General features: G+C 61.4%; 1 protein-coding gene across 2 annotated transcripts in view; it reads right to left on the bottom strand.

Moving 5' to 3' along the window:
- LOC136114239 (cyclin-dependent kinase 16-like) overlaps positions 1-12,208 on the bottom strand; it is a 39,015-nt gene extending 26,807 nt beyond the window's left edge. Inside the window, exons 1-6 of one of the 2 annotated variants that reach the window (XM_071801178.1) lie at positions 12,044-12,208; positions 10,699-10,815; positions 5,714-5,844; positions 4,189-4,281; positions 2,976-3,032; positions 1,210-1,324 (exon numbers count right to left, since the gene is read on the bottom strand). In XM_071801178.1, the coding sequence (XP_071657279.1) occupies positions 1,210-1,324; positions 2,976-3,032; positions 4,189-4,281; positions 5,714-5,844; positions 10,699-10,807 (505 nt within the window). In that variant the 5' untranslated portion in view covers positions 10,808-10,815; positions 12,044-12,208. Of the gene's footprint in view, positions 1-1,209; positions 1,325-2,975; positions 3,033-4,188; positions 4,282-5,713; positions 5,845-10,698; positions 10,816-11,735; positions 11,828-12,043 lie in introns of those variants that run through there. The other variant, XM_071801177.1, reaches the window with a different exon arrangement.
- Positions 12,209-12,398: the final 190 nt, after the last annotated feature.

Genomic DNA, 12,398 nt, shown 5'->3' on the forward strand with positions numbered 1-12,398 from the left:
CAGCACCCCAAAATGGACCCAGGGAACCCCCAAAGCACCCAGTGTCACCACATTGTGTGGTTGGGGTCCCACAGCAGGGACACTGGGGACAATGGGGACACCCCAAAATCAGCACCCCAAAGACACCCAGCACCCCAAAATCAGCACCCCAAGACACCCAGGGTATCCCAAAGACACCCAGCACCCCAAAATCAGCACCCCAAAGACACCCAGGGTATCCCAAAGACACCCAGCACCCCAAAATCAGCACCCCAAAGACACCCAGGGTACCCCAAAATGGACCCAGCACCCCAAAAATGGACCCAGGGAACCCCCAAAGCACCCAGTGTCACCACATTGTGTGGTTGGGGTCCCACAGCAGGGACACTGGGGACAATGGGGACACCCCAAAATCAGCACCCCAAAGACACCCAGCACCCCAAAATCAGCACCCCAAAGACACCCAGGGTACCCCAAAATGGACCCAGGGAACCCCCAAAGCACCCAGTGCCACCACGTTGTGTGGTTGAGGTCCCACAGCAGGGACACTGGGGACAATGGGGACACCCCAAAATCAGCACCCCAAAGACACCCAGCACCCCAAAATCAGCACCCCAAAACACACAGGGTACCCCAGAAACACCCAGCACCCTGAAAACAGCACCCTAAAAACACCCAGGGTACCCCAAAAATGGACACAGCACCCCTGTCCCCCTGTCCCCATGTCCCCCTGTCCCCACATCCCCATGTCCCCTTGTCCTGCTGTCCCCATATCCCCCTGTCCCCCATTCCCCCCATTCCCATATGCCCCTGTCCCCATATCCCCGTGTCCCCCCATCCCCATGTCCCCGTGTCCCCCTGTCCCCATATCCCCCTGTCCCCATATCCCCCTGTCCCCCTGTCCCCATATCCCCCTGTCCCCCTGTCCCCCTGTCCCCATATCCCCCTGTCCCTGTCCCCATGTCCCCCTGTCCCCCATTCCCATGTCCCCCAGTCCCCCTATCCCCACATCCCCCGGTCCCCCATCCCTCTGTCCCCATATCCCCCTGTCCCCATGTCCCCCCTGTCCCCATGTCCCCCCTGTCCCCCCTGTCCCCATATCCCCCTGTCCCCCATATCCCCCTGTCCCCATGTCCTCCTGTCCCTCTGTCCCACATCCCCATGTCCCCTGTCCCCATGTCCCCTGTCTGTCCCCCCGTCCCCGTCCGTCCCCGTGTCCCCGCGTGTCACCCTCTCTGATGGCCGTGCACGGGGCCCCCTCCTCCTGCTCCAGCCGAATCTCCTTCAGCGCCACCAGGTTCTCGGTCAGCTTGGAGCGGCCCTTGTACACCGTGGCGTACGTGCCCTGGACAGACGGACGGACGTGGGGCACACACAGGGGACAGACAGGGGACAGACAGGGGGATATGGGGACTGGGATATGGGGACAAGGGGACAGGGGGACATGGGGATAGGGGGATATGGGGACAGGGGGATATGGGGATAGGGGGATATGGGGACAGGGGGACATGGGGACAGGGGGACATGGGGACAGGGGGACAGAGGTACATGGGGATAGGGGGACATGGGGACAGGGGGATATGGGGACGGGGGGATAGGGGGATATGGGGACAGGGGGATATGGGGACAGGGGGACTGGGATATGCAGACACAGGGAAATGGGGACTGGGATATGGGGATAAGGGGACAGGGGGACATGGGGATAGGGGGATATGGGGACAGGGGGATATGGGGACAGGGGGATAGGGGGACGTGGGGATATGGGGACAGGGGGATAGGGGGATAGGGGGACATGGGGACAGGGGGATATGGGGACAGGGGGATAGGGGGACGTGGGGACATGGGGACAGGGGGATATGGGGATAGGGGGACATGGGGACAGGGGGATATGGGGACAGGGGGATAGGGGGACGTGGGGATATGGGGACAGGGGGACATGGGGACAGGGGGATATGGGGACAGGGGGATATGGGGACAGGGGGACTGGGATATGCAGACACAGGGACATGGGGACTGGGATATGGGGACTGGGGGACATGGGGACAGGGGGACATGGGGATATGGGGACAGGGGGATATGGGGACAGGGGGATAGGGGGACAGGGGGATAGGGGGACAGGGGGACAGGGGGATATGGGGACAGGGGGACAGGGGGACATGGGGACAGGGGGATATGGGGACAGGGGGATAGGGGGACAGGGGGACAGGGGGATATGGGGACAGGGGGACAGGGGGACATGGGGACAGGGGGATATGGGGACAGGGGGATATGGGGACAGGGGGATGGGGGACAGGGGGATATGGGGACAGGGGGATATGGGGACAGGGGGACTGGGATATGCAGACACAGGGACATGGGGACTGGGATATGGGGACTGGGGGACATGGGGACTGGGGGACATGGGGACGGGGACATGGGGACAGGGGGACAGGGGGATATGGGGACAGGGGGATAGGGGGACAGGGGGATAGGGGGACAGGGGGACAGGGGGACAGGGGGACAGGGGGACATGGGGACAGGGGGATATGGGGACAGGGGGATGGGGGACAGGGGGATATGGGGACAGGGGGATATGGGGACAGGGGGACATGGGGACATGGGGACAGGGGGATATGGGGACAGGGGGACATGGGGACATGGGGACAGGGGGATATGGGGACAGGGGGATATGGGGACAGGGGGACTGGGATATGCAGACACAGGGACATGGGGACTGGGATATGGGGACTGGGGGACATGGGGACAGGGGGACAGGGGGATATGGGGACATGGGGACAGACAAGGAGACAGGGGGACAGACAGGGGGACGGGGGACAGACGGACAGACAAGGGGACAGGGGGATATGGGGACAGAGGGACATGGGGACGGGGGAACATGGGGATGGGGGAACATGGAGACAGACAGGGGAACATGGGGACAGGGGGACAGGAGGACAGGGGGACAGACAGGGGGACATGGGGACAGACATGGGGACACGGGGACAGGGTGTCCTCACCTCCCCCAGTTTGTCCAGTTTGACGTAGGTCTCCATCTTCCCAAAGCCGATCTCAGACTGGGGACACAGGGGACACGGGGGACACGGTTACTGGGGGAACTGGGAGGCACTGGGGAGCTGATCAGCCCCCCCATTGTGTCTTACTGGTTTATACTGGGCTTTACTGGTTCATACTGGGGCTTACGGGTTCATACTGGGGCTTACGGGTTCATACTGGGCACTACTGGATCATACTGGTCCCTACTGGTTTATACTGGGTTTTACTAGTTTATCCTGGTTGCTATGCGTTTGTACTGGATCTTACTGGTTTATACTGGTCCCTACTGGTTTATACTGATCCTTACTGGTTCATACTGATCCTTACTGGTTCATATTGGTTCCTACTGGTTCATACTGGGTCTTAGTGGTTTATACTGGTCCCTACTCGTTCATGCTGGTCCTTACTGGTTCATACTGGCTCTTACTGGTCTATACTGGTCCATACTGGTCTATACTGGCATGCATTGGGGAGGCACGGTGTAGGTGGCACTTGAGGTGTCACCCCCAGAGGGACAGTGGGGACCCTTGGGGGTCACTGTGGGCTTCTACCGCTCCATACTGGCCCATACTGGTTTATACTGGTCCATACTGGTCCATACTGGTCCATACTGGCCCATACTGGGGAGACACCGTGCAGGTGGCAGCTGAGGTGTCACCCCCAGAGGGGACATGGGGGGACCCTTGGGGGTCACTGTGGGTTCCTACCGCTCCATACTGGCCCATACTGGTTTATACTGGTCCATACTGGGACGCACCAGCCACATGGGGGATGGGTGTGGGGCGACCCCCAGAGGGGACTGGGGGACCCTGGGGGGTCACTGTGAGCTCCTACCACTCCATACTGGTCTATACTGGTCCATACTGGTCTATACTGGGATGCACTGGGGAGACACGGTGTAGGTGGCACTTGAGGTGTCACCCCCAGAGGGGACAGTGGGGTCCCTTGGGGGTCACTGTGGGTTTCTACTGCTCCATACTGGCCCCTACTGGTTTATACTGGTCCATACTGGTCCATACTGGGATGCACCAGCGACATGGGGGACGGGTATGGGGTGACCCCCAGAGGGGACTGGGGGACCCTGGGGGGTCACTGTGAGTTCCCACCGCTCCATACCGCTCCATACTGGTTTACAGTGGTCTATACTGGTCCATACTGGTCTATACTGGTCCATACCAGCGAGACGCGGCGCAGGCGGCGGCTCAGGGCCCCGGGTCCCCCCTCAGGCAGTCGCGGGTCGGCCGGAAGGGACAGGCGCTTGGTGACGTCCTGGGGACAACGGGGACAATGGGGACCCCGGGACCCCAAACCCTGAACCCCCGAACCCCCAAACCCCAAATCCCCTGAACCCCTGAACCCCAAACCCCTGAACCCCCAAACCCCAAATCCCCAGAGCCCCTGAACCCCAAACCCCTGAACCCCCAAACCCCAAATCCCCTGAACCCCAAACCCCAAATCCCCTGAGCCCCTGAACCCCAAACCCCTGAACCCCCAAACCCCAAATCCCCTGAGCCCCTGAACCCCAAACCCCTGAACCCCCAAACCCCAAATCCCCTGAACCCCAAATCCCCAGAGCCCCCGAACCCCAAACCCCTGAACCCCCAAACCCCAAATCCCCTGAGCCCCTGAACCCCAAACCCCTGAACCCCAAATCCCTTGAGCCCCTGAACCCCAAACCCCTGAATCCCTTGGACCCCAAGCCCCTGAACCCCCACCCCAAACCCCCTGAACCCCCAAGCCCTCGAACCCCCCAATACCCTAAACCCCCAAACCCCTGAACCCCCAAACCCCCGAACCCCAAATTCCCTGAACCCCCAAACCCTGAACACCTGAACCCCCAAACCCCTGAAGCCTCAAACCCAAACTCCTGAACCCCCAAATTCCCTGAACCCCCAAACCCCTGAGCCCCCAAACCCATGAACCCCAAATCCCTGAAACCCCAAATCCTCCCAACCCCTGAACCTCAAACCCCTGAACCCCAAACCCCCTGAACCCCAAATACCCCAAACCCCAAATCCCTGAACTCCCATATCCCCACATCCCCCTGTCCCTCTGTCCCCCTGTCCCTCTGTCCCCCTGTCCCCATGTCCCCCAGTCCCCATGTCCCCCAGTCCCCCAATCTGTCCCCATATCCCCGTCCCCCTGTCTGTCCCTATGTCCCCCTGTGCCCATACCCCCTGTCCCTATGTCCCCCTGTCCCCCTGTCCCCACGTCCCCTGTCCCCATGTCCACCTGTCCCCACGTCCCCCCATCTGTCCCCTGTCCCCCCGTCTGTCCCCCATCCCCCTGTCCCCATGTCCCCCTGTCCCCATATCTCCCTGTCCCCCCATCTGTCCCCATGTCCCCCTGTCCCCACATCCCCCCGTCTGTCCCCATATCCCCGTCCCCACGTCCCCTCATCTGTCCCCTCGTCTGTCCCCATATCCCCCTGCCCCCCCCCCATATCCCCCTGTCCCCCCATCTGTCCCCATATCCCCCTGTCCCCCCATCTGTCCCCATATCTCCCTGTCCCCCCGTCTGTCCCCATGTCCCCCTGTCCCCACGTCCCCCCGTCTGTTCCCATGTCCCCCCGTCCCCACATCCCCCCATCTGACCCCTGTCCCCCCATCTGTCCCCCATCCCCCTGTCCCCATGTCCCCCTGTCCCCCTGTCCCCCCCATCTGTCCCCCCGTCCGTCCCCCGTCCCCCCGTCCGTGCGCACCTCGTTCCCCCCCCTGCTCGGGGGGCGCAGGCGCAGCCGCACTGGGGACCCCCCCAGCCCCTCGGAGGAGGCCCCGGAGGGGGGGTCGCTGTCCCCGTCCGAGCCCACGCGCGGCTCCTCCCCCCCCGGCTCTGCAACGGGAGCACCCCAAAAACAGCCATGGACCCCCCATGCAGGGGGGGACCCCAAAATACACCAGGGACCCCCCAAATACACAGGGACCCCCCCCAAGATACACGGGGACCCCCCCAAGATACACGGGGACCCCCCAAAATACATGTGGACCCTCCCAAAGATACACGGGGACCCCCCCAAAGATACATGGGGACCTCCCCAAGATACACGTGGACCCCCCCAAAATACACGTGGACCCCCCAAAATCAATGGGGACCCCCCAAAATCAATGGGGACCCCCCAAAATACACGGGGAACCCCCCAAAATACACGGGGAACCCTAAAATACATGTGGACCCCCCCAAAACACACGTGGACCCCCCCAAAGATACACGGGGACCTCCCCAAAATCCATGGGGAACCCTCAAAATACATGTGGACCCCCCCAAAATACACGGGGAACCCCCCAAAATACACGGGAACCCCCCCAAGATACACGTGGACCCCTCCAAAATACATGGGGAACCCCCCAAAATACACGGGAACCCCCCCAAGATACACGTGGACCCCTCCAAAATACATGGGGAACCCCCCAAGATACACGGGGACCCCCCAAAATACATGGGGACCCCCCCAAAATACACGGGGAACCCCCCAAAATCCATGGGGAACCCTCAAAATACACGGGGACCCCCCCCAAAATCCATGGGGAACCCCCCAAGATACATGGGGACTCCCCCAGGATACATGTGGACCCCCCCTAGATACACGGGGACCCCCCCAAAATACACGGGGAACCCTCAAAATACACGGGGAACCCCCCAAAATCCATGGGGAACCCTCAAAATACACGTGGACCCCCCCAAAATACACGGGGACCCCCCCAAAATACATGTGGACCCCCCCAAGATACATGGGGACCCCCCAAAATACACAGGGACCCCCCCAAATACACAGGGACCCCCCCAAAATACATGGGAACCTCCCCAAAGATACACGGGGACCCCCCCAAGATACACGGGGACCCCCCAAAATACATGGGGACCCCCCCAAAATACATGTGGACCCTCCCAAAGATACACGGGGACCCCCCCAAAGATACATGGGGACCCCCCCAAAATACACGTGGACCCCCCCAAAATACATGGGCATCCCCCCAAAATACACGGGAACCCCCCCAAGATACACATGGACCCCTCCAAAATACATGGGGACCCCCCCAAAATACATGGGGAACCCTAAAATACATGTGGACCCCCCCAAAATACACATGGACCCCCCCAAAATCCATGGGGAACCCTCAAAATACACGGGGACCCCCGCCAAAATACATGGGGACCCCCCCAAAATACACGGGAACCCCCCCAAGATACACGTGGACCCCTCCAAAATACATGGGGAACCCCCCAAAATACACGGGAACCCCCCCAAGATACACGTGGACCCCTCCAAAATACATGGGGAACCCCCCAAAATACACGGGAACCCCCCCAAGATACACGTGGACCCCCCCAAAATACATGGGGACCCCCCCAAAATACATGTGGACCCTCCCAAAGATACACGGGGACCCCCCAAAATACACGTGGACCCCCCCAAAATACATGGGGACCTCCCCAAGATACACGGGGACCCCTCCAAAATACATGGGGACCCCCCCAAAATACACGTGGACCCCCCAAAATCAATGGGGACCCCCCCAAAATACATGGGGACCCCCCCAAAATACACGGGGAACCCTAAAATACATGGGGACCCCCCCAAAATACACGTGGACCCCCCCAAAATCCATGGGGATCCCCCCAAAATACACGGGGAACCCCCCAAAATACACGGGGAACCCTAAAATACATGGGGACCCCCCCAAAATACACGTGGACCCCCCAAAATACATGGGGACCCCCCAAAATACATGGGGACCCCCCCAAAATACACGTGGACCCCCCAAAATACATGGGGACCCCCCCAAAATACATGGGGACCCCCCTAAGATACACGGGGAACCCTAAAATACATGTGGACCCCCCCCAAAATACATGTGGACCCACCCAAAATACATGGGGACCCCCCAAAATACACAGGGAGCCCCCCGAATTACAGGGGGACCCCCCCAAAATACACGTGGACCCCCCCCAAGATACACGGGGACCCCCCCAAAATACACAGGGACCCCCCCAAAATACACAGGGACCCCCCAAAATACACAGGGACCCCCCAAAAATACACAGGGACCCCCCAAAATACACAGGGACCCCCCAAAAATACATGTGGACCCCCCCAAAATACACGTGGACCCCCCAAAATCAATGGGGACCCCCCAAAATACATGGGGACCCCAAATACACGGGGAACCCCTAAAATACATGGGGAACCCCAAAGTAAACCAGGGACCCCCCCCCCCAAATAAATGGGGACCCCCAAATAAACCAGGAACCCCCAAAATACATGGGGACCCCCCAAAATACAGCAGGGACCCCCCAAAATACAGCAGGGACCCCAAATATATGGGGGACCCCCCAAAATACATGGAGACCCCAAAATAAAACAAGGACCCCCCCCCCATAATACACGGGGAACCCCAAAATTAATGGGGACCCCCAAAATACATGGGGATCCCCCCAAAATACACGGGGAACCCCTAAAATACATGGGGAACCCCAAAGTAAACCAGGGACCCCCCAAAATAAATGGGGACCCCCCAAAACACACAGGGACCCTGAAAAGCACTGGGACCCTCCCATGTCCCCAGGACCCCCCCAAAACCCCCAGGGACCCCCAAGTGCCCTCCAGGGCCCCCCAAAACCCCCAGGGACCCCCAAGTGCCCTCCAGGGCCCCCCAAAACCCCCAGGGACCCCCAAGTGCCCCCCAGGGACCCCCTCAAAGTCTCCCCCCCTCCCCAAATCTGGGCCATGGGGACAGAAGGTGACCCAGGAGGGGACAGATCCGGGACAGATGGACGGACATGGGGACAGATGGGGACACATTGGGGGACCCCACGGGGCTCTTAAAGGGCCACGCACCCCCTAAATCCCTATTGCAAGGCTCTTAAAGAGACAGGCACCCCAATTCCCGTGGCTTCTTAAAGGGACAGGCACCCCCTTGAACCCCACTGCCATCTCTTAAAGGGACAAGCACCCCAATTCCCCCGGTTTCTTAAAGGGACACACACCCCCTCAATGCTTATTACAACCCTCTTAAAGGGCCAGGCACTCCCTGGAAGCCCAACACCGGTTCTTAAAGAGACAGGCACCCCAATTCCCCCGGCTTCTTAAAGGGCCACACACCCCCTAAATCCCTATTGCAACCCTCTTAAAGGGCCAGACACAATCTCAATGCTCAACCCTATCACTCTTAAAGGGACAGGCACCCCTGATCCCCACAGCTCTTAAAGGGACAGGCACCCCTTATCCCCACTGCTCTTAAAGGGACAGGCACACCTTATCACCACTGCTCTTAAAGGGCCAGATACGTGATGATCCCCAAAGCTCTTAAAGAGACAGACACTCCGTGATCCCCACAGCTCTTAAAGGGCCATGCACCCCCCAATCCCCACAGCTCTTAAAGGGACAGACCCTCCCTGATCTTCACAGCTCTTAAAGAGACAGACACCCCCTGATTTCCAATGCTCTTAAAGGGACAGGCACCACCTGATCGCCACAGCTCTTAAAGGGACAGACACCCCTGATCCCCAATGCTCTTAAAGGGACAGACACCCCTGATCCCCAATGCTCTTAAAGGGACAGGCACCCCTGATCCCCACAGCTCTTAAAGGGACAGACACCCCTGATCGCCACAGCTCTTATAGGGACAGGCACCCCATGATCCCCAATGCTCTTAAAGGGACAGGCACCCCATGATCCCCAATGCTCTTAAAGGGACAGGCACCCCATGATCCCCAATGTTCTTAAAGGGACAGGTACCCCCTGAACCCCACAGCTCTTAAAGGGACAGGCACCCTGATCCCCACAGCTCTTAAAGGGAAACACACCCCATGAACCCCACCGCTCTTAAAGGGACAGACACCCCATGATCCCCACAGCTCTTAAAGGGACAGGCACCCCAACTCCCAAAGTTCTTAAAGGGACAGGCACCCTGATCCCCACAGCTCTTAAAGGGACAGACACCCCTGATCCCCAATGCTCTTAAAGGGACAGACACCCCTGATCCCCAATGCTCTTAAAGGGACAGGCACCCCCGATCCCCACAGCTCTTAAAGGGACAGACACCCCATGATCCCCACAGCTCTTAAAGGGACAGACACCTCATGAACCCCACAGCTCTTAAAGGGACAGGCACCCCCGATCCCCACAGCTCTTAAAGGGACAGGCACCCTCTATCCCCACAGCTCTTAAAGGGACAGGCACCTCATGAACCCCACAGCTCTTAAAGGGACAGACACCCCTGATCCCCAATGTTCTTAAAGGGACAGGCACCCCCTGAACCCCACAGCTCTTAAAGGGACAGGCACCCTGATCCCCAATGCTCTTAAAGGGACAGACACCCCTGATCCCCAATGTTCTTAAAGGGACAGGCACCCCCTGAACCCCACAGCTCTTAAAGGGACAGGCACCCTGATCCCCACAGCTCTTAAAGGGACAGGCACCCCAACTCCCAAAGTTCTTAAAGGGACAGGCACCCTGACCCCCACAGCTCTTAAAGGGACAGACACCCCTGATCCCCAATGCTCTTAAAGGGACAGACACCCCTGATCCCCAATGCTCTTAAAGGGACAGACACCCCTGATCCCCAATGCTCTTAAAGGGACAGGCACCCCCTGATCCCCCCAGCTCTTAAAGGGACAGGCACCCCCCTGGGCAGACGGGGTGTCTCTTAAAGGGCCAGGCACCCCTCTTAAAGGGCCCGCACTCACCGCTGTCGCTGCCGGGCCCGTCGCGGGGCTCCCCGGGTCCCTTTTCGGGGGTTCGCCCGCCCCGCAGCGTCACCGACAGCTGCCGCTTGATCCTCCGCATGCGGTCCATGGCGGGGCCTGCGGGACCGGACGCCTGGGTCCCTCGGACGCCTGGGTCCCCTCACCCGGACGCCTGGGTCCCCTCTCCCGGACGCCTGGGTCCCCCCTCTCCCGGACGCCTGGGTCCCTCCCGCACACCTGGGTCCCCCTCCCGGACGCACAGGTCTCTCAGACCTCTGGGTCCCCACTCCCGGATGCCTGGGTCCCTCGGACGCCTGGGTCCCTTTTTGGGTCCCTTTCCCGCACGCCTGGGTCCTCTCTCCCGGACGCCTGGGTCCCTCAGACAGTTGGGTTCCCCCTTGCAGATGCCTGGGTCCCTTTTTGGGTCCCTTCCCCGGATGCCTGGGTTCCTCCCGGATGCCTGGGTCCCTCAAACGCCTGGGTCCACCCTCCCCACACCTGAGTCCCCCTCCCGGACACCTGGGTCCCTTTTTGGTTCCCTCCCGAACACCTGGGTCCCTCCCCACACCTGGATCACCCCTCCCCACACCGGGGTTCCCCTCTCGGACGTCTGGGTCCCTTTTTGGGTCCCTCCCGAACTCCTGGGTCCCTCGGATGCCTGGGTCCCCCTCCCAGATGCCTGGATCCCTCGAATGCCTGGGTCCATCCTCCCCACACCTGGGTCCCCTTCCCGGACGCCTGGGTCCCTCGGACGCCTGGGTCCCCCTTCCCCACACCTGGGTCCCCGTTCCCCACACCTGGGTCGTCCCCCCCGGACGCCTGGGTCCCTTTTTGGGTCCCTCCCGAACTCCTGGGTCCCTCAGACGCCTGGGTTCCCCCTCCCGGACGCCTGGGTCCCTCGGACACCTGGATCCCTCCCAGACACTTGGGTTCCCTCTCCCGGACACCTGGGTCCCTTTTTGGTACCCTCCCGAACGCCTGGGTCCCTCGGACGCCTGGGTCCCCCTTCCCCACACCTGGGTCCCCCTCCCGGATACCTGGGTCCATTTTTGGGTCCCTTCCCCGGACGCCTGGGTCCCTCCCGAACTCCCGGGTCCCTCGGACGCCTGGGTCCCCCTCCCGGACGCCTGGGTCCCTCGGATGCCGGGGTTCCCCCCAGCAACCCCAGCTCCCCCCCCCCGCACCGTGGCCAGCGGGGGCGTGGCCAGGGCCGTGTGGGCGTGGCCAGGGCCGTGTGGGCGTGGCCTCGCCTCAGCCCGGCGCCGCAGGGCGGGGTCGCGGTCCGGGAGCCCCCGGTGGGGTTTTGGGGTCCCGGGGGGGGGCGGTTTTTGGGGTTCCCCGTTACCGGCTCATCCGCGCGGGCTCTCCCAAAAGTCCTCGGCCATGGCGGGGCCGGGCCCGACCCCGGGGGGACCGGGGGGACCGGGGGGGGCCGGGCCGGGAGCGGCGGCGGCGGGAACGGGCCGGGGAGACGGAGGGAGAGGGAGAGATGGCGGCGGCGGCGCGTGACGTCAGCGCGTCACGGAGGGGCGGGGCTGCGCGCAGGGACACGCCCACGGCGGCGGGGGGAACGCCCACCCGGACGCCTGGGTTCCCTTTGGGGGGGGTGGGGGCACTGGGGGGACTGGGGGGGACTGGGATGGACTGGGAGGAATGGGGGGGAATGGGGAGGGAATGGGAGAGAATGGGGGGGAATGGGA

The sequence above is a fragment of the Patagioenas fasciata genome, chromosome 36 (genome assembly GCF_037038585.1).
Source record: "Patagioenas fasciata isolate bPatFas1 chromosome 36, bPatFas1.hap1, whole genome shotgun sequence".
In the NCBI taxonomy this organism is placed as follows: domain Eukaryota; kingdom Metazoa; phylum Chordata; class Aves; order Columbiformes; family Columbidae; genus Patagioenas; species Patagioenas fasciata.